The sequence below is a fragment of the Pseudomicrostroma glucosiphilum genome, assembly GCF_003144135.1.
Source record: "Pseudomicrostroma glucosiphilum strain MCA 4718 unplaced genomic scaffold BCV69scaffold_6, whole genome shotgun sequence".
Lineage (NCBI taxonomy): Eukaryota > Fungi > Basidiomycota > Exobasidiomycetes > Microstromatales > Microstromataceae > Microstroma > Microstroma glucosiphilum.
Window position 1 is genome coordinate 300,984 of NW_020289918.1, and position 26,436 is coordinate 327,419.

Genomic DNA, 26,436 nt, shown 5'->3' on the forward strand with positions numbered 1-26,436 from the left:
ACGTCGAAGGCAAAACAACTCCGATCTCAATCAATCCAGTGCACAGATCAGGCGGCGGTCCAGCCACGCGACTCTATGCACCTGGCCACACACGACAGCCAAGCAGCTCAAAGACAGCCTGGAATGACACTTCTTTGTTTGATTCTGTGAGGGTATTGATACAGATGGCACACGATAGCACACGATTGCTCTTCCATCCGTCCCCCTTGCGTCCTTGCACTTCTCACGTCCTCGTCGGAAGGGCAGGGACATGTCGAAGCTGCTGCTGCTGCTGCTGACCCTGCGTCTGCTGTTGCAACGATGCAGCAGAACTTGCACTTCGACTGGTGGCATGCCCAGACCCCTGCGATTCGCCTGGAGCCATTGCAATCCCTCCCCTCGCTCCACCTCCATCTTGCTCCTTTCTCCTCGCCATTCCCGGTGCATTCCCATTCATCTCGCCGCCGGCAAAGACTTGTCTCCTACTATTCTCATCTCCCACTCCTGGCCTATACAGCCCAGTCGAAGCTGCTGCAGATCCCCTGGGCGCGCAAAAGTGCAGATGGACACTAAGATTCGAACAGCCAGTGGCCAAGCCAGCCAGCACCTTTCTCAGGTCCGGCGCAGTCAAGGTGTCGTGACTGATGCTCAGCGTCTTGATCTGCACCAGCAGATTCGTCACCGCCTTGACAAAGGCAATGCTGTCGTCGACCAGTCGACGGGACTCTACAGGGCTGACGAGGGCTGACAGCGCAATGGCTTTGCTGGCCCCATTAATTCCTTGCATCGACGCCCCCTCCGAATTCTGGCTGTCGAGGTCATCCTGCACCTTCTCGAGAGTATGCTGCAGTCTTTTTGTCAGCTCAGCAGCCGACAGACAATGTTCACGCAGTACGTTCAGCTTCCTTGCCGACTGAGAGTGCGGATGTGGAGCAGTCGTACTAGGGCCTGTACTATTTGCAGCACTCGGAGAAGGCGATACTGCTCTCGTCGACTTTTCATCGCGTGCAGGCTTGAGTAAGTCGCCTCCTGACGCGCCGGAAGAAGAGGACATTGCACCTTTCGCCGTTCCGCTACGACTGAGGCCGCCCACGCGATTGGGACCCAAGATGGGAGTCGTCTCTGGGGAGAAGACACCATTCACCGAAGGAGCATTTTGCCCATTGATACCTAAGGAGGAAAGGTGGTCGAAGAGAGTCGTCCATACCCCTGATGCTGCAGATGTGACTTGCTGAACTAGGGAAAGCAGATGGTGATCGATCATCGGAGGCCTGAAGTTTGTGCCGTGTCCGTCTGAGACCGCACCATGGGCAGGGGTACCTATTGAGCCAGAGCCGTCTCTGCCAATGAACGCACTGAACATATGTCTAGAACTGTCATGCACATCTTCTCCCATCTCAAACCTTGTGCTCCCTGGAGGAGCAGATGTGGCCATACCCATAGGAGGTGCAGGTAGTGTATATGTCTGATCAGGTATCTCCTGGCCTGTCCCTGCTTGTTGCACTGACTTCGTCGGCAAATTTACAACGGCAGTAGCGAGGCCGGCACTGCCAGCCAACAGCCCATCTCTGCGACGATTGGCAGTTCCCCGATGCCTGGATGGGGTATCCGGTGCCCAGTCTATCGAAGCCTCTTTGCTGTGAGACGGTCGCTCAAGGTGCAGTGGTGAAGCAGCAGATGCATTCTCCGATGCAGCTGTGCCGCCAGCGCTGATGTCTTGGGTAAATGACCCGCCTTCCCTCTTCGCTTGGGGCCGCGATTGCAATTCTGTAGCACGAGCTGGAGATGGCGTCTCTCCCATTGCACTCTTTACACTCTGAGGGGACAGGCCCTCTGCGATGCTCGGCAAGTGGCCAGAGGCTAAGCTACCATTGGTGAGGAGGAGACCGTTCCCCGTAGCGGAAGAGTAGCCATAGCCTCGGTGCTCAGACATCTGTGCACCTGCTTCGGACGTGTGGCCACTCTCCCGTTGCCTCGTAAATTCTGCCCAACTAGTGCTGACCTCAACTGTCGCTCCATACAGCATAACCATCAACGATCTGGTGTATCGAAGATCTGCGCTTTTCAGAAGATTGACCAGTTGCAATTGAAGGACGCTGACCACTTGACGGAAGGTGATGACGCTGTCTCGGCTAGCGTCCATCACGGCCGCCACACTCGCGGGGGAGTTTTGCCCTTTGAGCGCCAGAGAGTCAAAGCGATCTAGGCTGTCAATCAATTTCGCGAGGGTGTCCGCAGCTACGTCCAACACTCTTTGGATTTGAGCGCAGATCCTTTCGTCCGTGCAGAAGAGGATGTACTGTTTGAGCGCAGTGTAAATCTGACTAAGGGCAAAGAGAATGCCACGAGAAGCATCGATGACTCTGAGCACGGACGGAGGGCAAGAGGAAGCCACCAAAGTTGACGGAAAGGTCGACAATCGTCTGAAGTAAGAGTCACGTTCATGTTGCTGTTGAGAAGAGTCCCTGGATGCTGTCTTTGTAGGTGTCCGCGGTAGGCTAGGGCTGGCTAGACCTTCCGTGTTCAGGCCAGCTGCATCCAGCAGCGCGGCACGGCGGACTGAGACCGCACGATCCGGGGGCAGACCAGAGAGTACCGCTGCTTTGGGCGTTGCCTGAGCCGTTGTGTCTGCATCTGCTTTGTGCTCCACCGTTCTTTGCGAGACATCTGAGCTCGGAGGAATAGGTTCTGACGATTCGCCGCGCTTGGCGAGCGAAGTCGCAGCAGAAGCCAAAGCAGTGTTGGGAGTAATGGCAACGGGGCGTCTCCGGACGGGTATAGGCGGTTGGCTTTCGCTGCTTGACGTTGATGACGCCATTGCGCGAGAAGATGATGACAACGACGTCCCGCTGTTACTGACTACTCCATTCGTAGAGCCGGAAGAGGACACAATGTACGATGAGGACGAAGAAGTGGGTATAGATGACTCGCGAGCCATGCTTGAAGCTGTGAATTTGCTTGCTCGAAGATCAGGAAGTGACTGCTTGCTGCTCAACACCCTACTGCGAGCACTACTGGTCAAGCCACTGCCGACAGGTCCATCCGCTCCCATGCTTTTGCCTGATGAGTGCGACTGCGTACGGCCATGGCCGTACGATGGACGGGGCATGGACAGGGGAGCAGAAGAATAGTCGAGATTTCCATTGATATCTCGGGGTTCGCCTTTGCTCATACCCGGGCTCACACCATTCAAATCTTCATGTCCTGTCAATTGACCGTAGCCAGCTTGTGCATCTGTGTCGAATAATGTCTTGGATGTTGATTCCGGGAGAGGCGCAAGAGGATCCTTGTTCTGAGGTGTGGGTGTGACGCTGCGGCTGGGTGAGGGGTGTCGAAGCGGGGCCAACAACTCTGCTGCGCCGGCCCGATGTTGTTCGGTGAAGCCTTCATCATGTGCGGATTGCACGCTGTAGAGCGAAGCAAGTGACGCCGAGGGCGGAAGCATGCCTTGCGGAGCTTCATTCATACTGCCAGTCGAGGGCGAGATTGGATGCTCTCGCTGTTCAGAGTCAGGTACAGTGCTGTCTACGGCAGTCTGATTGCCCGACTCTTTCCTTTGCGCCAATTGGGGAAAAGACTCCATGGCGGCGACCGTGCTAGCCGAACTTGGAGCCGTAGATAGCGTGCCTTCCCAGTCTCCAATCGCTGAATCTGGTCCACTCGGGCTACCTCCAGACGCAGATCTCGGATTGATTCTGCCTGATGCCGTTCTTATAAGCATTAAAGGACGCATACGGAAGGCTCGCTCAGGAGAAGCAGTGAACGGGCCTGCTCCTGACATGGTTGACGTAGGGTCATCTGCGCTTATTGCTGCTCCGGCTTGCTCTGTCGCCGGGCTTGAGTCAAAAGGATCGAGAGAGTGGCTTGCACCTTTCCGAAGGTCCTCCTCGTGCGCAGGTTGGCCTCTCGATGGAGAGTAGCGCTGCGCTTGTGGAGGAGACATGAGGTGCCCGGCTGCAGACGCAAGCGTAGAAGAGCCGCTCGCCATAGAGGACTTGCCTCTCGCATGACCTCTGGTGTGTCCGCCTTCTCCACCTGCCTCGCGGCTGCTGTGAGGCAGCAGCCGTTGCCTCTCTCGTTCGTCTTCCTGGGCAGCATTCTCTTTCATCCATCTCTTCATTCTCACGATCCAGAGCTGCATCGCCCTCTCCGATGCTTTCGCTTTTTCTTTCTCGTCTGGAGATTGCATCCCTTTAGTAGCCGAGGCTAAAGGAGATTCCTCAGAGGCAGGAGGAAGGATAGAGATATGAGGGGGAGGCCACTGGATTGGATTGTCATCGATCTTGAGGATGCGAAGATGTCGCATCTGGATCATCCAGGTCGGCAGACGGCGAAGTCGATTATGAGAAATGCAAAGGACTCTCAGATTGACCAGCTGGCCCGGTTCTGTCGGGAGCTTTCGAATCTTGTTCCTTGATATATCGAGGATCTCCAGCGACGGCATCTCAGCAAGCATTTCTGGGAAGGTCGAAAGCACGTTGGACCGAACGTTAAGGTAGCGAAGGCGACTCAGCTTGGAGAAGTTGCGTGGCAGAGCGTAGATGGAATTGTATCCGAGAGCCAGCCTGTGGAAGTGAAGCAACGTGAGCGGTCGCATAGGTCAAAATCTCCAACGCCACGGCCTCTGACTCACCGTACCACCTCATCTCTGATCACTTCCACCATCTCATCTGGTATGTCTTGCAAATTCTTGTGACACATGTCAAGCGTATCGAGTGATGAAGGAGCAGTCGAGCTCTTCCCATTCTCTACCGAACCCGTCCTGGAATGACCAGCCAATCTCATCTCGATGATCGTGGCCAGTAGTTCGTCCGAAGGCATCGTCTTCGCCTTGCCCGCTCCATCACTCGCTAGCATCGAGGCTGTTGATATTGATGTGTCCGCGGATGAATCGGGAGGGGCATAGTCTACCGATGTGGACACATTGACATCACGGCCGCCGGAAGAGCTTTGGCCCGAAGCTGCCTCCATCGTGACTTCGCGTTGAAAGCTATACTACCGTAGCTGTGCCTTTGCGACCCTGGAACCGATGTCAATCGAGAGCTGCACGGCTTCGAAAGGGTCGTCTTCCCTGCAGCGATGTGATGAAGTACACAGCGGGAGGTCCGAGACGCAAGCGGCGCCTGCACGGACAGACGAGGTGCGACTGTCTTTACACGAGGAACGCGCCGCTTGGGAGACTCGACCCTGCAGGCCTCATTGCTCGTGAAGATTGTCGCTGGGATTGGAGGTTCTGGTTGGACGAATCTGAAGCAGCCGTGACGAGGAAGTGCTCTGAGAGGAGTTGATTGGGCTGCGATGGGGGCGGGGCATTAGACTAGAGGAACACTCGACGTGATCTTGGTCGGGAACGCAGGACGGATGGACGAGCGGTGCAGCACGGCGGAGACGCAATCAGGTGGAGTCGGAGCGGAAGCGGAAAGAGACGAAGGGGCGTGGACAAGTCGAGGTGACACTGTGGTTCCAAGATCGATCAGAAGTGGGAGTTTGGTAGAAAAGTACTTCTGATGTAACGAGTGTTCAGTACCACACACTTGACAACAACTAATACACAGAGTGGGTTGCAAGGGCAGGGCTGTGGATGCTATGGAAGAGACAAGTGGAGTCTATGACGATGCGATGATAGGCAGATCACTTGGGTGCTGGGGTATTGTAACCATCGGGTTTGAAGTCGGCGCCAAAGTCATCATGTAGTTTCTGAGGGTGGTGGACGAGCGACATTACATAGGTGTCAGTATAAGGTAACCCTGGTTCCGATGGCCGCGACAACGTCTCTTCTGCTACTCACCATCAATAGCTTCATGGCATTTCTGGCATGCTGCCTGGCTGGATCTTCCCAAGGCCTAGCATCTGTGTCAGGCAAATCGCCCTGCGTGCTGTCGAATGGATACGGCAGCAGCTTTTGAAGATATTCGTATGCCACCAGGGTCGCTCCAAATTGTGGCGAACTCCTCAACACACGAGCGAGAGATCCCTTGTAGAAGGCTCTTGGCCCCTCGTCCTTGAGCACCTTTTGGAAGCAGTCGACAATACCTGTGTAAGTCGCCTGACCTTTCCTGGCCTCCACTTGCAAGCGCGTCTTGATGACATCGGCAGGGGTAGTTAGGAAAGCAGCTGGCATACCTGCCACAGCTGCCGAAGTCAGCAGCTCGCCGAAGCTGAGCTTCTTTCCGCGAAGGCCTTCGTGGAAAGTGTCCTTCTTCAAGTGAGCATACGCGGGAAAGTAGATGGCCGAGAAGGGAATGTCACGAAGCAAGCAAGCCGAGGCGCCCTTGTAGAGGCCGATGAGCCCAAGCTGCTTGACATGATGCATCGCTCCCCGGGCGATTCTATCTGCTCCCTCCGACTTAGCCAGCTCTCCTGCAACCTGAAGACGAATCTTCACGATTTCCAGAGGGTTCGTGAAGAAGACTTGACATCCTCCAGCCGCACCACCTGCAAAGAGCTCCCAAGGCAGCGAGATTTCGCCCGTCTCTTGGTTGCGAGCCTTTGCCCTCACAAGGTCATTGACAGTCAACTTGATGGCCTTCTCCGGCGCAACACCGATTAATTGAGGCCCAAGGCCGGAGTAGAAGCCCCTGAAGCCTTCATTTCGGAAGACCTTTTTGACACAGTCAATCGAGTTCTTGTACATCTGGGGCTCTCCGACAACGGAGGAACGCTGATTTTGCATCCTGGTCTTGACCAAGTCGATGGGGTAAACCAGAGTTGCTCCAGTAGCACCGGCTGCGCCTCCCAATGCGAATTTGTAGGCAGAGTGGGCGAAGTCTTGCAGCAGGCTGACGGGAGCAACCTTCAATTCGTCCGTCGCTTTGGACAGCTTTTCTGTGATAGGGAGGTCTTCCGACAGAGCTGAGGAAGGCTTCTGCGACTTTTGCTGAGGAGGTGGTGTGGGCAAGGGATGAGGATCCAGGTCGTCGCTAATGAAGAGCTCATGGCAAATCAGGTTTTCGTCTTCCGATTTGCCTCGTACTGTGGAGGTACGGTACGAGAGCATGCCCGGGGCGGCGAGAGTGACCTCTTTGCGGAAAGCATCCAGGTGGCGCTGGAAAGCTGGGTCTGCCAAAGGACGAGAGTAGATCTGAAGGGCAGGCAGGGTGCAACAAGCGCAGGTAGTGAGCTCTCGGTGATCTTGTAGATGCTCCCCCGATGCGGCTCAATACTAACCTTTGCGCCCACGGTGAACCTGCCCTCTCCGGGCAAGTGTGGGATGACATACGTCTTGGCTGCAGATGGATCGTCCACCGATACCACGGCGGACCCCTGTTGAGAGGGAGCCGAGGCGTCTGCAGCCTCTGCGTGTAGTCTCCTGAACATCTTCTAGCGTAGGTAGGTAGAAGTTATGCGGATATCGCTGTCTGTGTCTCTGCTGGGCCGGACGCCGAGTAGCTTTCCCCTGTAATGAGCGGGCTGATTCACTAGCGGTACAGTATATCACCGTCGCGGCGAGTCCTCCGGCTCTTGGAGGTTCTGAGGTCGTAGCAAGTTGAGGTCAAAGGCCGGAATGAGGGACAGCTCGTAGGAATGAGCAGCTGAAACCCGAGGCGACATCGATTCTTCCCGTGGACACCCTTCCGCGCGGCGGACTTTGAATCGCTTGTCCGGCGGCCAACGCATTCTTCGCTTCTGCGTCCATCTCAACACCTCCTCCTAGACACGCATCCCCCCCCCCGACGTCAAGTATCAGCAGCTGTCGCAGCTCCTTTCAAAGGGTTAGTATCTTTTTGCCACTGCAGCCAGCCATGCTTCAAAGTGATGATTGTTACGAACCAAGATCTATCTTTACACTGCCCCCAATGGTGGAGACACCCTTCGATTTATCAAAGTTTCAGCCTTGTCTGATCGCAGAAAGAGAGAAAAGAGGAGGCAACCGCTGGAGTCAGCGTACTTCTCTCTTGGGTGCTTGTCTTCAACTTTGGTCCTCATGGCTGACATTCAACACCGTTCTCTCATTTTGATGTGCTTTAGACACCCTGCGGATCTTTCACCATCGCCTCTGGTACATGCCCTCAGGTGAGTCCCTCTTGAGCAGACCCAAAGCCGCCGATGGGTCCGGATGGCATGGCAACAGCAAGCGCACACAAAAGGATGATAGCAACACCGACAGGCGGACCGAGTACGTCTCCCTCGTCATGTTCCTCGGGACAGCCTGCCTGGCGCTTGTGTACTTTAGTCGGGCAGGTCAAGCGAGTCTGGAGGCTCTGAAGGATAATCGTCGGATTCTGATCGTGTGTCGCTGGCGTGGAGCGTCTGGCGTTTGCCGATGGGAGAGGAATGTCTGGCATCCGCGACGTTGAACGAAGCAGTCACTGACACTTGCACCTCTTGTCAATGCTTGCCCTCGAACCAGTATGATCACAGACGTGCAATTGTCCGCGCTGGCCAACTGGCTCGGTTCTCTGACCATGGTTCTCATCGTCGTCTACCACGTGAGTATGCGCTGATGTCCTAGCAGCGGCCTTCGAAGCGATAGGTGTGGTTGTAAGTGGTGGCGGTTCAAATGATGGCTTTAACAGTTTATCCCTGGCTTAGAGCCTCCCTCAAGGGATGGAAATGCCGACGTTTTTTTGGTAGCAAAATGCTCTGATTCTTGTACGAAGGAAGGAGAGGCAGACGAGGCGTAGTCCATTTCGGCGATTGCTTCGATTCGTTGATACTGACCCGATGTTTGCTTCTGTTACGCAGGCCGTTGGTGCAAATGCTAAGCGTACGGACAAGACCACTGCTCGAGCAATGGCCGGCGAAGAGGAGGTTTCTGATTAGAAGATCAATCAGCGCTATCTTTCACACCCAATACCCCCGACGCAGAAGCTTCGGCCTTCTCCCCCTTGTCCATACACCTTGTGCCTCCTCTTAAACACTGTATTTGTAACGTCACGCCTTACAGAGCCTCGTCCAGTTGGCAATGAAGTCACATTGGGTAGATTGCAGACTGATCATCTAGTGTCATTGTCTCTGATTGACTATTGCCGGCTGCTCCGAGCCGGCTGGGTATCATGTACTCCCGCCGTTGTGACCTGCCGACGGGTGCGTTAAGTCTGTCGTTGCCCTCGCCGCTTCTTCTTGGCTGGTTCTGGCTGCGTATTGAACGTGTCACCTCCCTCCCGGGATTGAATCGTCGCTGGCTGCTGCTCTGCTACAGACCCCTCCATCGTCCGCTGTTCTGTAGCACTTCGAGCCAGAGCGTCCTTCTCCCTCTGTCTCTTCCTATCGCGCGCACCCCTTATGAGAGTATCCGCCCTCTTGATCTCCTGACGCTCTTCATCGCCCTCCAGACCTTTCAGTTCCATCCATCGATCAATGGCCATCGTTCCCGTGATCTTCTTTCCTTTTGTCCTTCCTTTGGTGAGAGTTCTAGCAATCTCCACCCAAAGCCATTCTGGGTGCTGCTCTCTTAGTGTGAGGAGTTGTCTCTCTTCAGAGAGTGTCCAACCTGTAGAGGAAGGCTGTTCTGGGAGAGGACGGGCGGCTTGAGAGGTTGCAGGCGGGGCGATGAGGTTGGCATAGCGGTCTTGACAGGCTTTGGGCGTACGTGTCCTTACGTATCGAGCGACACGCTCGAAGTTGAGGTTTTCTATGGTCATCAGTGGACCTTGATCTTGAGATCTCGACCGCGAAGAACCTGGCAAAGCTTCGTCCTGAGTTGTGGGGAGAGGCAATCTGACCTGGTCTGTCTGTCTTGCGATCCCCTCTCGAAGTCTCTGAATCTCATTCTCGTCCCATTCTCTGGCCTCATTCTCGCTCTCCAGAGCAGTGTCGAATTTGTCAATGATAGTAGAAGGGTTGTAATTGAGCTTTTCGGCCAAGAGGCTCCATTGGTGACCCCAGATGGAAGCCTGTCGAAGCAGCTCGTCATCGTAAGCTTCTTTCTGGTCGAATGTCGAAGGAAGGCTGAGATGGGGAGCGCTGCGCACTACAAATGGTAGACGCTGGTAGGCAATGAGGCAGTCAATGGGTCGGCGACCGTTCTGAGCGAGGGTATAGAGAGCGTCAGCTATCATCCGCGGTCTTGTCATCATGTCCAATGAGGAGGTGAAACTCACCCCAATTTCGTCTGCCACATTATGCCAGTCCAGCCGGTCATTGCCTGCAGAAGTATTCAGCTGTTTTTCAACCAATGTTTTGAGCCTCTCGATCTCCTTTTCGGACCATGGCTCATCGTTGATGCCAGGACGAGCGACCATGAGCCACCGAGTGCGGCAGGCATCGGCAGTGTGTGCGTTGGCTGTAGGTGCCGCAGAGAGTGACAAAGAGATTTCATCCCAGTCAATTCTCTGCGGAGCCTTTCTTTTCCTCGACTCTCCTTTTGCGTCTTCTGCTTCCGACTCGTCTTCGCTACTTTCATCGGCTGAATCACCACCTTGCATGGGACGCAAGTACTTTGGAAGCGAGAGGAGCGCGAGCTCTTCATCGCTCATCTGCGCGACAAGGGCGAGTGGATCTCGGCAGCTTTTGTCTGCTTTGAACGTATAGGCTGCCAATCTGCGGCACTGATTGAGTACTGCCTCCTCGAGACACCGATCATCAGCTTTGTTCCATATCGAATTGAGCAAGAGAGCTTTCAGGTCGGAGACCTCCGCTGCCACACTAGTGACCTTCTCCAAGCCATGAAAGAGTGGTAGAGAGGCTTGCAGGAATGGTTGACTGGGTAATATGGAGGACCGCGCTGTGTCATAGGAGTGCATGGCATCAGCCAGGTCTAGTAGCTCCCCTATCCCGTCCAATTCCGCCTGAGCCAGAGGAGCTTGCTTGAGTGTCTCAACGAGCGTCTCTTGCAAGCTCGCATTGCTTTCTCGGGCGAGCGCGATGCTCCTGCGCTGCTCAAGAAGGAATGTGAGCTCTTGTGCTTCCCTCTCTTCCTCCTCGTCTGTGTCTGCGGTCATTGATGAGCCCCATGGACGTTGGTGAGAAGCAGAGGAAAGAAACGAGATTCTTGTGAGCGGAAGCGCAGGGACATGGCGCGTGCGGGACTGTGGAGGCAAAGGCTCCCCAAACCTCCTGAATCAGCCTTCACATTCGATACATTCACATAGATCCTCTCACGTATTCAACTGCCATGACCCTATATCACACATAGCCTTTCTATCTTAGCCAGAGCTTCGCGTTGCAGCATGTCAGCTACGCAGCCCTTGCGTCAAGACAGTGCGGCGTCCAACGACTCGGACACCTCTGTAGGGACCATCAAGGCTGGAGAGGCGCACGATGACAGCAGCGAGGCAACCGTCGAAGACGGAGAGGTCGACACTGCCAACGACGCAGCATCACAGCGCCCAGAAGCGAGTAGTCTGGCTGCCTCAGAGGCAGAGGGACAGGAGGGCGAAGCTGCAGCGGTGAACTCCACCACGGACAAGCCGTCAGGGCCAGCAGAGCCCTCACAGACAGCGGCCGGAGAATCGCCCACACGACCTTCGCAATTTCGTGGGCATCAGCATCTTTCGTCAACGTCTACCCAGAGTCGCAAGAGAGTACGGTCGTCCACAGTACACACCATTGATGTACAGGAAGAGACGACCAGGGCGTCCAGGTTCACGCTGTGGGAGACACGAACGCGCTTCTACTTGATTGCCTACAATACCGCTCAGAGTCGTTTCAGAGTGTTGAAGATTGATCGAAGCCCGGGTGGGGGACAGCGAGGGTCTAATAAGTCTCAGGAGTCGGCTGACGACTTGAGGGACAAGGACCAGCTGCACAAAGAAGCCAGACAAACCGCTACGCCCAGTTCGAACAAGAGCTCGAATACTTCGTCATCTCGCTTCAACACTTTTGCCTCGAGCTCGTCCGCTCCCGGCTTTTGGGATCTGGGAGTCACTGCTGATCATGCCGTCTACGATCGTCATCAGATCACTGAGCTGTTGGACATGGTATCGGAGGGTAATCGCTCTACTGGAGGCCTAAAAGAAGTCGGTCACTTCTTTGGTCTGGTAGGGTTTATTCGCTTCACTTCGACCTACTATATGGTCCTGATATCCAGGAGATCGGTTGTGGCGCTGATGGGAGGTCACTACATCTATCACTGTGATGAGACCAAAATTCTGCCCGTCTGTCATCCTTCGACCCTGTCCTCGGTATCCGGCCGCACAAAGGCGATGGACCAGGAAGAAGCTCGACTGCTCCACACCTTCAAGCAAGTCGACCTCGGCAAGAACTTCTACTTTTCGTACACTTACGATTTGACAAGGACACTCCAGGAGAATCTTACCGGCAGAGGTCGCAGCCAAATGGCCCACGATCAAGGCCTTGCTCAGAAGGACGCTCAACAGACTGCGTGGGGATTCTGCGAGAAGTTCATCTGGAACCACCATTTGCTGCTGCCTGCCTTCAAGTCGACAGTCAATGCCAAAGTCAACAGCACCGATAGCTCTGAGTCGACTGCCGATGAGTGGATCATCCCCTTGTGCTACGGGTTTGTCGACCAGGCCAAGCTGTCCATCATGAACAGGACTATCCATGTCACCCTGATCGCGCGGAGATCGAGACACTTTGCTGGTGCGAGATTCCTGAAGCGAGGCGTCAACGAAGCCGGGCATGTTGCCAATGACGTCGAGACGGAACAGATCGTCAGCGATGCTCTCACGACCGCCTTCTACGCTCCTGAGACAGGCCACAGTCAGGCTGGTGGTGATGGTGAAGGACGAGATGCATCATTTACACACTCTGCGAGGAGTACGCATGGTACCACTGGCTCTAAGAGCCTTGCCCAGAATCCTCGCTATACCTCCTATGTCATGCATCGAGGCTCTATACCCATCTACTGGACTCAAGACAGCACCAACATGTCTCCTCGGCCGCCCATTGAGATCTCAGTGGTGGATCCGTTTTACTCGGCAGCTGCTCTCCACTTCGATGACATGTTCGCTCGCTATGGGTCGCCGATCATCATTCTGAATCTGATCAAGAGCAAAGAGAAGACACCTCGGGAGACAAAGTTGCTCTCTGCTTTTGGAGAATGTATTGGCTACCTCAATCAATTCCTGCCAGAGGACAAGAAGATGCCTTACATAGCCTGGGATATGAGCCGCGCAAGCAAGAGCCAAGATCAAGATGTCATAGGTGTATTAGAAGACATAGCAGAAGAGACCGTTGAGAGCACGCGTTTCTTTCACTCGGGTCCCGAGCCTACGCGGTTCTCATTCCATCTTCAGGGCAAATGCAGAAATATCAATGATCGACCAACGCAATCTGACAGCGGCACACGCCGCGACACAATACTTCTCCAGACCGGGTATGTAGTCTTTCGGAGAAGTGCATTCGGCTGCGCTCTGTTCCTTCCACATAGCTGACATCTCGGCCGATCCCCCTTCTCCTGCAGCACTGTCCGCGTCAACTGCGTCGACTGCTTGGACCGTACCAATGCAGCGCAATTTGTCATAGGCAAAGCTGCATTCGGACAACAGCTCCATGCTCTGGGTCTGCTGGAGCATCCCTCATTGCCATTCGACTCAGATGCTGTCGATATGTTGACGGAGATGTACCATGATCTCGGAGATACCATTGCCCTTCAGTATGGTGGAAGTCATTTGGTCAACACCATGGAGACATATCGCAAGATCAACCAATGGACGTCGCATTCACGAGACATGCTTGAGGGTCTGAAGCGATACTACTCGAACTCCTTCGTCGATGCCGACAAGCAAGCAGCCATCAATCTCTTCTTGGGTATCGATAAAGACGCGCCCAACTTTGTAGCTGACGGCGGGACCGGTGGGGTCGGTGCATTAGTGTCAGCAAAGAGGACGAGCTATCGTCGCTCCTATCAGAAGTGGTTCACTCCGGCCTACCTCGAGGAGATTCGTCCGACGCCAGAACGCTTGGCCCGACTGCAAGAGTTCATCGAGCAAGAGCGATCTTTCTTCTGGGCCGAGTACTACCGCCCGCGCCTATTCACTGACCTCATGAGACACCACGCTTTCAAGATGACTGCTGTGCACCAGCGACAGCCTCAGGCAGTGACCTACGGTGGTCCCGGTGTAGTGACCTCACCGTCAAAGAGAGGCAGTCTTGACCGAGCTCGAAGGTCGAGTGTTATAAGTACCTCTGGAGAGACATCACATGCTTCCTCCTACTCATTTGGCAACAACAACTACCCGAGCATGGCGTCCCTGTCTTCCATTGCCGCCTCATCGACGATGCACGGCGACTCGGCATTTACATCATCGAGTGTGTACTCAAGGCCGAGCACAGAAACACACTCGGCCATGGTGGGTGACACGTCCATTCTCGTGACCTCGCCTTTCATCTCGCGGCTGCCGGGAGGGTCTTCTTCGGGCGGTAGAGCGGCTAAAACAGGGCACGCCCACCTGCGGAACTCTTCCATCTCCTCCATCTCGTCAGATGCCACCGCTGTCTCTCACCCCATGAGAGGCCATTCGACGTCTGTATCAACCGAGTCGACCATGCTGCACGGCAAGGAGCGTGCTGGCTCCACTTCGACAGGGGCAGGTCCCCCTACGGAGGGCAAAGCTCTCATCGGCGGAGTACGTAGGTGGATGAGTCTGAATCAAAGCGGTTCAGCTGGAGGAAAGAAGAACCGCCGTCTATCGGGGCGGGGAAAGGACGGAGTGCAAGACGGATCCACAGGCAAGACAGACCCATCTATCTCGGACAAGGGCTCTCTTGTCGACCCAAAGCCCTCACCCGCTTCTACATCCATCGGTGGTTGGACCAATCCATTTTCACTGCTGCATGTGAATCCTTCGCATCCACATCCGGCCTCTGTGCTGCTAGAGAATTGGTACAAGCCTACAGTGGCAGACGAGGAGGCACGCGAATACGATCTCTGGCTGCGACAGTTCAAGGGTAATGTCCAGCTCGAGTCGAACTTGGCCGAGTGGGATGGCTTGCTCAACCAGGAGATTGCCGCTGCCAGTGCGGGTATTGCAGATGAGCGGAGGAGAGAGACGGGTGCTACCGCTGGCTATACTGCGCAAGGTGCTGGCGTATCTGGACCTGGCTCAGCCAGTGCCACTTGGCACAGCTCTGATCCCAACTTGAGCGATGCAGACTTGCAAGTATACATCCAAAGTGTACGCAAAGCTCGTCTACCTGCACTTTCACCCTGCATCACTCTAGACTCAACGACCACTAGCACAGCGGTGTCTGGCGCGCCGACAGGAGTGGCAGGTGGTGGGACTGTGCTCAGCCCTGCGGATGAAGCGGTGTTGAAGGCTTATGCTGCCTGGGAGACTACGGCTCGACAGATGCAGGGCGCTCCATTCAGGGGTGTGACGGAAGCCCGACTCAAGGCATACCGGGGCTGGGCGACGATTGGGGTTGGTGGAAAGTGAACCTTGGAGACGCAGGTGGAGGCTCACTCTATTGTACATTAGATTTCATTAGCTTACGACTTTCACGACCCCTAAATCTACATGCCTCTCTGTTCTGCTACTGTTGAGAGTCGTCTCCTCACGCACTGCAGCTGACTATCACTACTGACTCTTCGGCTTAACCCCTTTATCCTGCAACTTTGCACTTGGGTTCAACTGCTTGAATCTAAAAAAGAGGGGGAATCCCACTGGAAGGGTAGTAGCAGCCCATAGCAGCGCTACACCAGGGGAAGCTCCTCTGCGTAGCAGTGACCAAAAGAGCATGCCTAGTGCTTCAACTACGTGAGCTATTCCGAGGTACTTGAGTAGAAAGGGTATACCTTCGTGTAGGATTTTGAGGGCTTGAGGGGAGTTGTAGAGTGAGGTAGGAGTATGGGAGGGTTTGGAGATGTAGAGGAGGAAGGTAAGGAGGAGGAGGGAGATGGGGAGGTCGGGTGGTGGAGAGTAGAGGATTGGGTACTGGACGCGTGGTGGAGGGAAAGCGAGGAGAGGTCATTATGAGCTTCACTTGATCTAGACCAAGCAGTGCGAGCGTCCTTTGTTCCGTCCACTCACCTTCTTATTCCTCCCAGCCTCTGCCTCCTTAACAAGTCGAACCATCCTCTCCCTGACCTCCTTTCCCCCACCTTGAACTCTCACCTCTCCCTCTTCTCCCTTCCCCTTCCATCCAATCCTGACACCACTCCTCCTCTTTGCTCCCCAAAAACTCTCCATCATCTCATACTCTACCTCAAACCCCTTCGAATCAATCGTGGTTAGTTGAGCGGATTGAGGTGGACGGGGGAGAGAGAGGTGATTTTGAACAATGGCCCGCAGGGAGGGTTGGTGGTCGGCATTCATGTGGTTTAGGGCGGGGAGAAAGTCGGAAGGGGTGCCTTGTGTGGGCGGGGAGAAGGGTTGGAGGGGATTCATGGTGCAGGGTGTCCTACTGGGTAGTACTACTGAATGTCAATGGAGCAGTTGATGAGGTGAGCCAGAGTAGCAGTGATAGGGTTGAATGGTATCGACGGAGGGATGAAGGAAGGAATGACTGTAAAGGGCAAGAATGCGGGGCTCCTCTCTACGTTCGGACCACTTGCACCCGGCGCCGCCCTTCTCCACACGCGCCTCGTCATTTCTGTGAAAGAAGCCGCCTTCGCTTGCAGTCGCCTCGACCTTCGCCTGACGCAGGACTCGATAGAGTAGGCGAGCGAACAGCCAAGAGCTCGGATAATTCTATAATGAGTACACCAAGACCAGTATGGCTCTCGCATGATATTGTTGATTGATTGAGTATGGGGAGTTCTATAAACAGCAAATCTGCTTCGCACGTCGATCGATGCTTGTCGTCTGTCTGTGGACTCTTTAGACGACGAGCTGCCTCGCGTAATGCACCGCCAACAAGCTTGCAAAGCTCCAGCTCAACTCCCTCGCACCCCTCATATGTCCATCGAACCGATCAATCTGCTCCGACATCCTACCCGTCTTATCTGCATACCTCGCAGCATTCTCTACAAACCTCTCCGCCATACTTCTCAGTCCCTTGAGGATGAGCTCCCACTCCTTTGATCCTCGATGGTAGGTGGCCGTTTGACTTGACGGGAGAGAAGGGTACGCCTTCTTGAAGAGGGAGTGGGTGAGGGGGGAGATGCTAATAGGCAGGGAGGTGGTGGCGTGGTGGGCGATGAAGAGATAGAGGACATTGGAGACTGCAAAGGTCGTCAGGAACCATGGGTTGCCGATGGATTGGCCCACACCATCGTAGACGTCCTGCAGAAGGGGGGTTGAGAGGAAGTCGAAAAAAAGTCATTAGTCACACAGCACAGAGGTGCCAATCGAAAGCTGCTTTCGGACTCACCTCGGGATATCTTCCGCACAAGACGCCCTCTTCTGGCTTCCTGCCCTTGTTGACCGGGTAGACAGCAGCAAAGACCTCGATGTTCCTGTTCAGAGTAGCAAGGCATCGTTCACTCCAAGGCTCCCATGTATCGTCCTCCTTCTTGCCCACATCACCGTCCCAGGCATGAGTGAAGCCGAGCAAGACTGCAGTGTCAGCCTGGGTAGGCTTAGGCTGCCCACTAACCCGGTCCCTAGTGGGGACCACATGGGCACTGGAGAGGACCTCCTTGGGAATAAGAGAGAGGTTGCGGTCATCGTCCCACTTGACATTATCGCCCTCCTTTGAGCCACCCTCGATGTCCAGAGCTCCATCCTGATTCCAGAAATCCTCTAGCCGCTTGGTGATAGCGTCAGCGGCCTTCGTCCATCTTTCAGCAGCTCCATCGTCCTTTTCGAGCGTCTTGTCCTTGGCCAGCTTGACACCTTCCAGAAGAGCTCGACGCTGCGTCATAAGTACGTGGAAGTGGCCTCCATTGGCCGCATTGACCTCTTCCCAGAGCTCAAAGGTCTCGCCTTTCCAGGCTCGACTGATGTAGTCTAGGTCGGCCTTGATCAGGCTCTTGTCCGCACCAGCTCCCACGCCCCAGAGGTGCTGCTTGGCGAACTTAGTCGAAGCATCACCTGCGTCCCTGGTCTTGAGCAGGTGCTGCAGGTATTTTGCAGCAACAATGGATCGCAAAGCAGGTCCATCGTTCTGAGGTCGTCCCCAGCTGCCCTCGAAAGCAGTTCCATCAACGTTGAACTTTGGCTCACCCAGACCGCCCGTCTCGAATGTGCCACTCTGGTTGGGCGTGTGCTGCAGCTTGAGCGACATTGTGAAGAAGTCCTTGACTCTGCGCTCAATATCGCTAGCAGAGTAGACTCCAGCGTCCTTGCCTTCCTCGACCGACTTCATGATGTCGAGGAGAGAGCGAACGCAGCATCCACTGTCTCTGGGCCACTGGAACCAGTAGTTGTTCGAGTCTCCGTCTCCTTCCTTTGAAGGACTCGCAACCATGCACCCCGCAGCGGTACCTGGAGCGTTTCTCCCATCGGGACCGAAAGCGGCGAGCAAGTGGTCTAGAGCGACCGAGTCGTTTGAGATGGGCGTCTGGGAAGAGAAGAGCTTCTTCTGCTGCTTGATGGAGCTGCGCGTTAGGGCTGGGTACTGGCGGTAGATGACTACGGACGAGGACACTAGAGCCAGAGCTGCCAAGCCGATTGTGAGCGGGCCGTTGTTGCCAAAAGGACCGACGCTGTTGTTGACCATTGTGAAATGTGTGTGAGAAAAGGGAAAGTAAGGTTGTAGGGAAGGAGAAGAAGAAGAGGAAGAAGATGCGGAAGAAGTGGTAGAAGTGCGGCCAGCAGCAGCCGAGTGGAGGAGCAACACGGGCCAAGCCACACGCTCCATCGATCGGCCCGACGCCACGCGAGGCGGCAAATGCAAAGTCGCCTCACCACGCCACGCCCGACGGAAAGGGAGAACCTTCGCGTTTTTGGCGGGGAGTGACCTCGACTGAGACCAACACTATCCACCATTCTCCCGTATAACAGCTATTCTTTCATCCCAGGTATCGTCATACGCCCTTGAACATCATGGCCAAGCTACCATCAGATTCCAAGATCGAGTCTTACGTGCGACAGCTGCTGGAGAAGGACGTAAAGGCCAACAAAGGAAAGGAGATCACGTAGGTACCCACCCTCGCATTCACGTCTAGCACTCCATTCCATCGAGCTGAGCTACTGTTGTTGCGCGTCTGCATCCCGACTAGTCACACAATACGAAGTATCCGAGTCGCTCTTGCTGAGCATTTCGATGTGGATGTGGATGATCTGAAAGAAGAGAAGAAGGTTGTCATCAAGGCCGCAGTGGACAAAGCAGTAGAGGAGCTGCTCCCAGATGAGGGAGGAGAGCAGTCTGAAGAAGAAGTGGCAGCAGAGGAGACGGAGCATGTCGAGGTGAGTCTCAGCGAATCTGATTCGCAGCATGGGAGTGCTTTAGCAGGGAATTACTTCTGAGCTGACACAGCTGCTCTCATTCCTTTCAGTCACCCGCTTTGGACAGCGGCATGTCCTCCCTAGACGATTCGGACGTAGGCGAAGGCTCTTCCACAGGTGCCAAGAAGAAGCAGGGGCGCAAGTCAAAGGAAGGAGGAAAGCAGTCCACCTCCAGCCGATCTGGTGCCAAGACTAGCAAGAAGAAGGAAAGCTCTGCATCAGGAGATAAAACGGAAGAGGAGATTGCCAGGCTCAAGAAGCTCGTGGTTGCCTGTGGCGTTCGGTGAGTGCGAGGCGAGGCGAGGCATATAGGCCTCTTGCAGCTTTTCCCGTCTAACAGCATCCCTTCTCCGTCTTGTCCCCGTTTCCTCAATAGCAAACAATGGTCAAGCTGGTTCGCGAAAGAGTCTGCCACTACAAGCAAGGATCAGGCCAGGGCTCTCCGCTCTCTGCTAAGCGAGCTGGGTATGGATGGAAGACTAAGCATGGAGAAAGCCAAGAAGATCAAGGAGGAGAGGGAATTTGCCGAGGAGCTCAAGGCTATCGGCGCTGATACTGGAGCGCAGGAGAGGGAGAGTAGAGGGAGTCGGTCGGGACTGCAACGGAAGAGATTGGGAGGGAGCGCTGAGAGCAGTGAGGATGAGAGTGAAGAGGAGGAACCACAGCGTGCCGCAAAGAAGGTGAGTCTTTGAGTTCTAGTCATGCATGCATTCTGTCAGATGACTGATTCACATCCCTCTTCTGTATCTTCTTGCAATTTAGTCGAGACTGGGAGCATCGCTGGCCGCATTCGCTGCCGAGCTCAATTCGGACGATGAGTAGCCCAGCGCCAACCTCCTATGTTCTAGCAATTCCGCTTTTGCCATTCTGTGCCCCCATTTCGTAGGTTCCGTTGGCCTGACCTCGATAGCAATGTAGCACTAGCACATAGCATACCCTTTCGTCTCTGGCGCAGTAGGAATTCAGCGTCTGCCTTCCGCTGCGCCTCGAACCACCTGACCATCCACAGCTCAGTCTTCACCAGAAGCTGTTCGTCTCACGTTCGTCGTCTTGTCCATGTCCCTGATCAGGCCTCGCTCGGAGAGGCTGTTTCTCATTAGTCGTGCCGAGAAGGCGTAGAGGCTAGAGGAAGGTATACACTGCCATGATCAAACAGGCTACAGAGACGTATGGACTTAGCCGTTCACCTGCGAGAATACAGGTGTTGATGCAAAATGGAGATGGGTATGGGTCAGCGCAAGTCACTGTGCGCGGATATGAGGACGAGTGGTAATCTTACCTATCCTTGCCATTTTGAAGAAGAGGCCCAGAAAGCTGAATCAAAGAAGGGCGTGAGGAGCATAGAGTCAGGACGAGTGCTCGCTGGGCCGGTTCCGTCTCACGACGCTCTTTCGCCCTCCTCTTCACCTGCTCGCTTGATGCCGCACAACGCTCTTCCATGCGTTTGACTCCGGACTGGCTACTCACCCTTGCTTATTCCTATCCACCAGTCCAGGCGCAGTGGCTCGTACGTAGGTTGCGGTGCAGATCAGCAGTAAGATGACCAGCAACAGGGACTGGAAGTTGAAGAGGGCCGACTGTGGGTGGGAGCAGGGCAAAGGGGAAGGATGTTCAGCCGACCTGATGCTACTTCAATGTGCTTGCGGACGGGAGATGCTGACCATGACTGTCGATGTGCCCCGTGGTCGTTGTATCCTCGTTACCAGTGATGATGATTGAGGCTGGCAGGAAGGAGTGAGCGAGTGTCAGTTGGCTGTGCGTGCGGAGCTTAGTTCTGGTCTGTGTGGTTGCGTGCGTGCGTCGCGCCAATTCCCCCGCGGTGGAGCGGAAAGAGCGCGTCGAGGCCTCGTCTACGCTCAAAGGGGGCCAAATGTTGGTTGCACCCACCTCTGCGCCTCATCCTGCTGCTGCTGCTGCTTCTCATACGACCTTCTATGAGCTTGCTGAGGGTCGTCAGGTCGCAATATTCCTCACACCTCTCTGTCCATCTCACCCGAAGCTTCCGAACAATGGCTCCTTCTGCTGTCTCAAAGCAGTCTACGCTAGGGTGAGACTAGTGATTATGTGCCCAACACTGTATCCTGCGCTGACCAACCATCTGTCTCTTTGCTATTTCACAGCGGCTTCATGAAGTATCCACCAGGGGCGTCGAAACCTCCTCCGCAGCAGTCAGATATCAGGAGTGCCATGAAGAAGCCGGACGCAAATGGCAGTAAGGCAAAGGCAGCAGCGAGCACATCTGCTAGCGCGCAGGTCAAGGAGGAGTATCGTATGGAGGAGGATGCAGTCAAAGATGAGGAAGAAAGTGAAGGTACGTGAAGAAGATCGGTTATGCTGGTGCTGTCACTAAGCTCACGTTCTCACCGTCACCTCTCACTCCTTCAGATGATCTACCCGTAGCTTCGTCCTCTGCACGCGGGAAGAAGAGGAGGGTAGCTGATTCCGATAGTGAGCAGGAAGAGAAGGCAATCCCGGCTGCGAGCAAGCCACCCGCCAAGGCACCGAAAGCCGAGTCTCAAGTGATCTCCTCGAGCGCCTCGACATCTACAGCTACAAAGGACAAGGCTTCTGGAGGAGCCGCAGGTAGCAAAAAGCCGTCGGAAGCAGCAAAGACAGCCTCCAAAGTCCCTGCCACAGCACCTGTCCCCGAGGTCAGTGCTTCGTCTTCGAAGACCAAGGTGCAGAGCAAGTCAGTATCGCCCGGTGAAGAGTCAGAAGATGATGCAGAAGCTTCGTCATCTGCAGGGGAAGATGACAAGGAGGACCAGAAGGCACATAAATCCGTTGCCGCCTTCTTCATGAAGCCAAGTGAGAAAAAGGCAAACGGCGCTTCCTCTTCGTCATCCAAAAAGGCAGAGTGGGAGTGGGAGAAGGGGCAGCCCGTACCTTATGCAGCTTTGGCCCACTCGTTCTCCGCCATTGAAGCCACAACAAAGCGTCTTGAGATTCAGGCTCTCCTCAGTGAGCTGTTGACCAAGGTCATCGAGCGAGCGTCAAAGCCAGAAGAGGTCACACAGGTAGTGTACCTCTGCATCAATCGACTCTGCCCAGACTACATCGGAATGGAGCTCGGTCTCGGTGAGGGATTGATCGTCAAGGCGCTCGCTCAAAGTTTCGGTCGCGAGGTCAGCAAGATTAAGAAGGACCTCGAGCAGAAGGGAGATCTCGGTCTTGTTGCACTGGCTTCCCGCGCGAAGCAGCCGACGATGTTCGCCGGCAAGGCTCTGACTGTCCCTGGCGTCTTCAGTACCCTGAAAGAGATTGCGACCCTGTCCGGCAACAAGTCGCAGGAACGTAAACTGGGCCTTATCAAGAAGCTACTGGCTGCGTGCAAAGGCGAAGAGACGAAGTGGATCATTCGCTCCCTGGAAGGCAAATTGCGTATCGGTCTTGCCGAGAGAACTGTGCTTGTCAGTTTGGCTCAGAGCGCAGTGAACCACCGCATCGGCAGCAAGAAGCACAAGATGTCCGCGGAGGATCTCAGTGCTGAGCTCGAGAAGGGCACATCTCTTCTCAAGGCAGTGTACAGCGAGATGCCCAATTACGATCGCATCATTCCAGCCTTGATCGAGACCGGTCCTGAAGGCCTACGAAAGTCTTGCCAGCTCACTCCGGGTATCCCTCTAAAGCCCATGTTGGCTAAGCCCACCAAGGCCATCACTGAAGTGTTGGACCGCTTCGAGGGCAAAGCATTCACTTGCGAATACAAGTACGACGGTGAGCGTGCACAGGTGCACTTCTACGTGCCTGGCGAGGCCAAAGCCATCGAAGGTGAGGACGCTGCTCCGACGACTACCGTCGAGGCTCCGGGCGGCTCGTCTGGCAAGAAGGGTAAGCTGGGAGTCTTCTCGAGAAACTCTGAAGACATGTCCGTCAAGTACCCAGATCTTCTCGAGAGCATTCCAAACTTTGTCAAGCCTAGCACAAAAAGCTTCGTCCTGGATGCAGAGGTCACTGCTTGGAAAAAGGCAGAGATGGACGAGCAGGGCAATGTCACCGACGCCGGGGGTCTGCTTCCCTTCCAGCAGCTCAGCACACGAAAGCGCAAGGGTGTCGAGCTGGACAAGATTGCTGTGCGCGTAAAGCTCTTCGCCTTTGACCTACTCTACATCAACGGCGAGTCCCTATTGCACGAAGACCTCGCCACAAGACGTGCCAAGCTGCGTGAGCACTTCCAGCCAGTGGAAAACGAATTTGACTTTGCCACTTCGCAGGACTGCAATACCGTCGAGGAGATTCAGACTTTCCTCGATGCCTCTGTCGCAGATCGATGCGAGGGACTGATGGTCAAGATGCTGCAGGGTGAGGATGCCTTTTATGAGCCTTCGAGACGATCGATGAATTGGCTGAAGCTCAAGAAGGATTACCTCAGCGGTACGGGAGACTCTCTCGATTTAGTGGTCATTGGAGGGTATTACGGCAAGGGCAAGAGGACACATGTGTATGGCGCTTTCCTACTCGGGTGTTGGGACGCAGATAGCGAGAGTTTCCAGAGTGTTTGCAAGATTGGAACAGGATTCTCCGAGTGAGTAACGGCGCTCCTAGCCAGCTGATCCTTCATGAACCGTTCGACTGATTGGCCCCCCTCCCTCTCCCCCCACGCGTTGCGACAGGGCCAACCTCGAAGCCTTCACTGCGCAGCTTAAGCCCCTCGAGCTCACAGTGAAAAAGGGCTACTACGACGTGGGCGGCGCGGCTCCGGACGTCTTCTTCGAGCCCAAGATTGTCTGGGAGGTCCTCACTGCCGACCTCTCCCTGAGTCCCGTCTACACTGCTGCCAAAGGAGCTGTAGAGTCCCGGGGTATCTCACTACGTTTCCCGAGATTTATCAGGATTAGGGAGGATAAAGATGCAGAGGACTCGACTTCGCCAGAGCAGATTGCGGATATGTATAGGGCTCAGGCCTCGGCTGCCAAAGGTTCCAAGGGAGGGGGTGGAGGAGGGGAGGATGAGTATTGGTAAGAGCAGAGTACTTCAGTTGCAGTGGGAAAGGCACCAGCAGCAAAGCGCCAGGACAGCATGTATGAAGGGAGCTTCATCGAAATACACTGTACACTCCCAGCTCTACATCCCAAACCATCACTCCGCCGATCCTCCCAACACAACTCGCAGCTTCTCCTCAACAAATTCCACCAGCCCATCCCTCTCCTCGTTCCGCACGACATTTGCTGCACCAGATTGGCTGTGCTGCTCTTCCAATGCCTCCTCTGATCTGCGACGTCTTCGAGCAATGGAGAGGATCTCGAGCTCGGCTTTGTAGCCCTTGGCTAGCATGGACTGTAGCTCGTCTCTACCGAAGCCGAAGGAGGGGGGAAAGGTTCGGGTCAGTAAGTCAGAGAAGAACTGTCGAGGGTCCGCGGTAGCACTAGTCACCCGAGGCACAGAGTACGGACCTGATCGTCTGATTCAATGATTCTTGCGCTAGCGTATTCTCGGCTCGTACTCGATCTGCTCGCGTCAGAGGGAGGAGATCTCGATCCGTTGAACTTGGCAGACTTGCAGTCGGTGGTGGTAAGAGGAAGGAGGAGATGAGAGAATACGGTGAACGATGAGGCGATGGGTCCTGTGGGGTTAGTGCTACTGATGTGTCTATCCAGTGTCTTTCTTGAGCAGCCGTTGACTCACTGCTGCAGATCCCTGCTACGCAAACCAAGAAGCCTGATGTTGGAGTCTGGCGGCATGGCTTTGAGGTATTGTTCGAAGATATGCAGACCAAAAGGATCATGATCCACTAGGACTAAAATACTCAGACTGCCCAAGGCCGGAATGTGCAGGGTCAGCCTCTCTGTGACTGTGCGATGCAGACCTTCTAGACTTTCTTACAGCGGACAATCCTGTGATATTCTCGCAAGGAACTCTCTGGTGATCAAGTCAGGGTAGCCTTTTCCAGTGACCAGAATCCCATGGCCAAGACCGGGCGTCCGCCCTGATGTGATACCAGCTTCCACCAAAGTCTGAAAAACGGCCTCCTTCTCGACGACCAGCAGCCACGAGCTTGTTGTATCAATCTCTGAGATGTCGTCCACATTTGGTATCAGAGTCTTGTGCTGATGACTGAGCGTGACTGTCGCCTCCGACGAAGTGGCATCACTATCGATCAATCTGATACTTGCGGCCCCTGCTATAAGGCCTTTTGAAGCAGCCGTGACGCCCAGTGCCGACCGCCGCACACCGAGTTGACTAGCAATATCATCGACCAGACGATCTACTGCTGCCTGAGAGCCAAAGAGAGCAGGCGCGCGGTAGTAGATGTCTCTCTTGGTCACAACTCTCCCGGCATGCAGAGCGCAGTGCATTTCTTCAAGAATCCGGAACATCATGCTGAGCGATTTGACCGTGCTCGCTGCTCTGCATGGGTAAGTGTACGTCGATGAGCGCAAGGATGTTGGGGAATTACTTGTGGTGTTGGCGTCCACGAGAGATAAGCTGATGGTCGCACTGATAGCAGGAGATTTCCGTGAAGAGCGAGATGGTCTGGCACTGTGCATATAAGAACCCCAAGGCTGAGAGCGATCCAACGTCCGCGATGGACTCGTGCTCTCTCGCAACGCTTGCTGCTTGGAAGGTGGGAGCGCGAGCTCGCTCGAAACAGGGGTAGAAGAGATTTGGACGTCTGAGTCTTGAGAAATGATGGCAGTACGATCAATTTCTTCTTCATCTGAAGACAGGGAGAGCATCTCGTCGTCGTCATCCCGTGTAGAGGGCGTGGGGAATCTCGCTAAAGTGCGGAATAGACCGGTAGCTGGTGTCACAGGGTCTGGGCTGCTCTCGCTCTCCGGCTTGGCAAGGACCAAAAGCTGGTCATGAAAGTCTCGAGCTAGTTGACTGATGGCCGCCTTAGCTCTTGTGCGTCTGCCATGTCCATTGGTCTGAGCAGTCAGCTTCGCGACGCTGGATCCACCTACCTTGAGAGTACTGACTGTGCTGAGAGAAGACGCTGATGAGCTTCAGTCGAGGTCGCAGCGGTACTTGATGAGCTGTCCGAAGGCAATAGACTAGATGCATGCGAGTATGTGCTAGACATTGGCTGCAAAGGCGAATCCAACAGGGCGGCTGCGACATGGAGCGAGACGAGTGAGAAGGTGATTGACAGGGAGAGCAGGCATTAACCTCGCTGAAGGGATGGAGTGAGGCAAGAGGCGAGGGATCCTTCAACTTCTTTTCGATATCAGTTGTATGCTTGTATGCTATGGTCAAGATGATTGCGGCCAGGTGGTTGCGTCGATGCGTCGTCGGGACTGCGACATCTGCCGCGGCCGTGTTGAAGCAATGGTCCAGG

At 54.8% G+C, this 26,436-nt stretch overlaps 11 protein-coding genes across 11 annotated transcripts; 4 read left to right on the top strand and 7 right to left on the bottom strand.

Moving 5' to 3' along the window:
- Positions 1-117: 117 nt before the first annotated feature.
- Positions 118-5,318, bottom strand: BCV69DRAFT_282481 (hypothetical protein). The gene is made up of 2 exons (XM_025492379.1): positions 4,613-5,318; positions 118-4,544 (listed from the first exon to the last, which is right to left on the bottom strand). The coding sequence occupies exons 1-2, from the start codon at positions 4,948-4,950 to the stop codon at positions 224-226; spliced, it is 4,659 nt and encodes a 1,552-aa protein (XP_025348140.1). The 5' UTR covers positions 4,951-5,318; the 3' UTR covers positions 118-223.
- Positions 5,319-5,396: 78 nt separating this feature from the next.
- On the bottom strand, positions 5,397-7,437 carry BCV69DRAFT_282482 (mitochondrial carrier). The gene is made up of 3 exons (XM_025492380.1): positions 7,147-7,437; positions 5,768-7,060; positions 5,397-5,676 (listed from the first exon to the last, which is right to left on the bottom strand). Exons 1-3 carry the CDS (start codon positions 7,294-7,296, stop codon positions 5,611-5,613), a joined length of 1,509 nt encoding a protein of 502 aa, XP_025348141.1. The 5' UTR covers positions 7,297-7,437; the 3' UTR covers positions 5,397-5,610.
- A 199-nt stretch (positions 7,438-7,636) lies between these two features.
- BCV69DRAFT_312259 (hypothetical protein) lies at positions 7,637-8,913 on the top strand. The gene is made up of 3 exons (XM_025494914.1): positions 7,637-7,992; positions 8,330-8,408; positions 8,665-8,913. Exons 1-3 carry the CDS (start codon positions 7,904-7,906, stop codon positions 8,740-8,742), a joined length of 246 nt encoding a protein of 81 aa, XP_025348142.1. The 5' UTR covers positions 7,637-7,903; the 3' UTR covers positions 8,743-8,913.
- On the bottom strand, positions 8,665-10,891 carry BCV69DRAFT_293591 (hypothetical protein). The gene is made up of 2 exons (XM_025493841.1): positions 10,023-10,891; positions 8,665-9,947 (listed from the first exon to the last, which is right to left on the bottom strand). Exons 1-2 carry the CDS (start codon positions 10,860-10,862, stop codon positions 9,012-9,014), a joined length of 1,776 nt encoding a protein of 591 aa, XP_025348143.1. The 5' UTR covers positions 10,863-10,891; the 3' UTR covers positions 8,665-9,011.
- A 110-nt stretch (positions 10,892-11,001) lies between these two features.
- Positions 11,002-15,362, top strand: BCV69DRAFT_293592 (hypothetical protein). Its single transcript, XM_025493842.1, has 2 exons — positions 11,002-13,201; positions 13,289-15,362. The coding sequence occupies exons 1-2, from the start codon at positions 11,091-11,093 to the stop codon at positions 15,261-15,263; spliced, it is 4,086 nt and encodes a 1,361-aa protein (XP_025348144.1). The 5' UTR covers positions 11,002-11,090; the 3' UTR covers positions 15,264-15,362.
- On the bottom strand, positions 15,274-16,329 carry BCV69DRAFT_282486 (hypothetical protein). Its single transcript, XM_025492381.1, has 2 exons — positions 15,858-16,329; positions 15,274-15,761 (listed from the first exon to the last, which is right to left on the bottom strand). Exons 1-2 carry the CDS (start codon positions 16,212-16,214, stop codon positions 15,405-15,407), a joined length of 714 nt encoding a protein of 237 aa, XP_025348145.1. The 5' UTR covers positions 16,215-16,329; the 3' UTR covers positions 15,274-15,404.
- A 206-nt stretch (positions 16,330-16,535) lies between these two features.
- Positions 16,536-18,495, bottom strand: BCV69DRAFT_312262 (Six-hairpin glycosidase). Its single transcript, XM_025494915.1, has 2 exons — positions 17,140-18,495; positions 16,536-17,051 (listed from the first exon to the last, which is right to left on the bottom strand). The coding sequence occupies exons 1-2, from the start codon at positions 18,427-18,429 to the stop codon at positions 16,647-16,649; spliced, it is 1,695 nt and encodes a 564-aa protein (XP_025348146.1). The 5' UTR covers positions 18,430-18,495; the 3' UTR covers positions 16,536-16,646.
- Positions 18,496-18,755: 260 nt separating this feature from the next.
- Positions 18,756-19,979, top strand: BCV69DRAFT_277113 (hypothetical protein; the record flags this gene model as incomplete). The annotated part of the gene is made up of 5 exons (XM_025491139.1): positions 18,756-18,847; positions 18,947-19,118; positions 19,208-19,440; positions 19,534-19,837; positions 19,920-19,979. The coding sequence occupies 5 exons, from the start codon at positions 18,756-18,758 to the stop codon at positions 19,977-19,979; spliced, it is 861 nt and encodes a 286-aa protein (XP_025348147.1).
- A 300-nt stretch (positions 19,980-20,279) lies between these two features.
- BCV69DRAFT_248713 (DUF1242-domain-containing protein) lies at positions 20,280-20,734 on the bottom strand (the record flags this gene model as incomplete). The annotated part of the gene is made up of 3 exons (XM_025490309.1): positions 20,280-20,344; positions 20,437-20,471; positions 20,625-20,734. Coding segments are annotated over 3 exons (210 nt in total), but the record flags the coding sequence as incomplete, so codon positions are not given.
- A 432-nt stretch (positions 20,735-21,166) lies between these two features.
- On the top strand, positions 21,167-24,119 carry BCV69DRAFT_298782 (ATP-dependent DNA ligase; the record flags this gene model as incomplete). Its single annotated transcript, XM_025494252.1, has 4 exons — positions 21,167-21,204; positions 21,278-21,468; positions 21,543-23,682; positions 23,771-24,119. 4 exons carry the CDS (start codon positions 21,167-21,169, stop codon positions 24,117-24,119), a joined length of 2,718 nt encoding a protein of 905 aa, XP_025348149.1.
- Positions 23,962-26,090, bottom strand: BCV69DRAFT_180735 (DNA topoisomerase IV, alpha subunit). Its single transcript, XM_025489566.1, has 4 exons — positions 24,981-26,090; positions 24,783-24,908; positions 24,551-24,652; positions 23,962-24,447 (listed from the first exon to the last, which is right to left on the bottom strand). Exons 1-4 carry the CDS (start codon positions 25,832-25,834, stop codon positions 24,237-24,239), a joined length of 1,293 nt encoding a protein of 430 aa, XP_025348150.1. The 5' UTR covers positions 25,835-26,090; the 3' UTR covers positions 23,962-24,236.
- Positions 26,091-26,436: the final 346 nt, after the last annotated feature.

Excerpts from the sequence above, each read along its gene's own strand:
- BCV69DRAFT_293592 (XM_025493842.1), top strand. The coding sequence starts at position 11,091 with ATGTCAGCTACGCAGCCCTTGCGTCAAGACAGTGCGGCGTCCAACGAC. Across the intron at positions 13,202-13,288 it reads ACAATACTTCTCCAGACCGG|CACTGTCCGCGTCAACTGCG; the intron begins GTATGTAGTCTT and ends CTTCTCCTGCAG.
- BCV69DRAFT_282482 (XM_025492380.1), bottom strand. The coding sequence starts at position 7,296 with ATGTTCAGGAGACTACACGCAGAGGCTGCAGACGCCTCGGCTCCCTCT. Across the intron at positions 7,061-7,146 it reads GGTTCACCGTGGGCGCAAAG|ATCTACTCTCGTCCTTTGGC; the intron begins GTTAGTATTGAG and ends CCTGCCCTTCAG. Across the intron at positions 5,677-5,767 it reads ATGCCATGAAGCTATTGATG|AAACTACATGATGACTTTGG; the intron begins GTGAGTAGCAGA and ends CACCACCCTCAG.
- BCV69DRAFT_282481 (XM_025492379.1), bottom strand. The coding sequence starts at position 4,950 with ATGGAGGCAGCTTCGGGCCAAAGCTCTTCCGGCGGCCGTGATGTCAAT. Across the intron at positions 4,545-4,612 it reads ATCAGAGATGAGGTGGTACG|GCTGGCTCTCGGATACAATT; the intron begins GTGAGTCAGAGG and ends TCACTTCCACAG.
- BCV69DRAFT_312262 (XM_025494915.1), bottom strand. The coding sequence starts at position 18,429 with ATGGTCAACAACAGCGTCGGTCCTTTTGGCAACAACGGCCCGCTCACA. Across the intron at positions 17,052-17,139 it reads TGTGCGGAAGATATCCCGAG|GACGTCTACGATGGTGTGGG; the intron begins GTGAGTCCGAAA and ends CCCCTTCTGCAG.
- BCV69DRAFT_312259 (XM_025494914.1), top strand. The coding sequence starts at position 7,904 with ATGGCTGACATTCAACACCGTTCTCTCATTTTGATGTGCTTTAGACAC. Across the intron at positions 7,993-8,329 it reads CCTCTGGTACATGCCCTCAG|TATGATCACAGACGTGCAAT; the intron begins GTGAGTCCCTCT and ends CCCTCGAACCAG. Across the intron at positions 8,409-8,664 it reads TTCTCATCGTCGTCTACCAC|GCCGTTGGTGCAAATGCTAA; the intron begins GTGAGTATGCGC and ends TCTGTTACGCAG.
- BCV69DRAFT_293591 (XM_025493841.1), bottom strand. The coding sequence starts at position 10,862 with ATGACCGCAGACACAGACGAGGAGGAAGAGAGGGAAGCACAAGAGCTC. Across the intron at positions 9,948-10,022 it reads ATGTGGCAGACGAAATTGGG|AACGGTCGCCGACCCATTGA; the intron begins GTGAGTTTCACC and ends ACCCTCGCTCAG.
- BCV69DRAFT_282486 (XM_025492381.1), bottom strand. The coding sequence starts at position 16,214 with ATGAATCCCCTCCAACCCTTCTCCCCGCCCACACAAGGCACCCCTTCC. Across the intron at positions 15,762-15,857 it reads AGGCTGGGAGGAATAAGAAG|TACCCAATCCTCTACTCTCC; the intron begins GTGAGTGGACGG and ends CCACGCGTCCAG.
- BCV69DRAFT_180735 (XM_025489566.1), bottom strand. The coding sequence starts at position 25,834 with ATGCTCTCCCTGTCTTCAGATGAAGAAGAAATTGATCGTACTGCCATC. Across the intron at positions 24,653-24,782 it reads CGTAGCAGGGATCTGCAGCA|TCTGCCAAGTTCAACGGATC; the intron begins GTGAGTCAACGG and ends ACCGACTGCAAG. Across the intron at positions 24,448-24,550 it reads TCATTGAATCAGACGATCAG|AGACGAGCTACAGTCCATGC; the intron begins GTCCGTACTCTG and ends CGGCTTCGGTAG.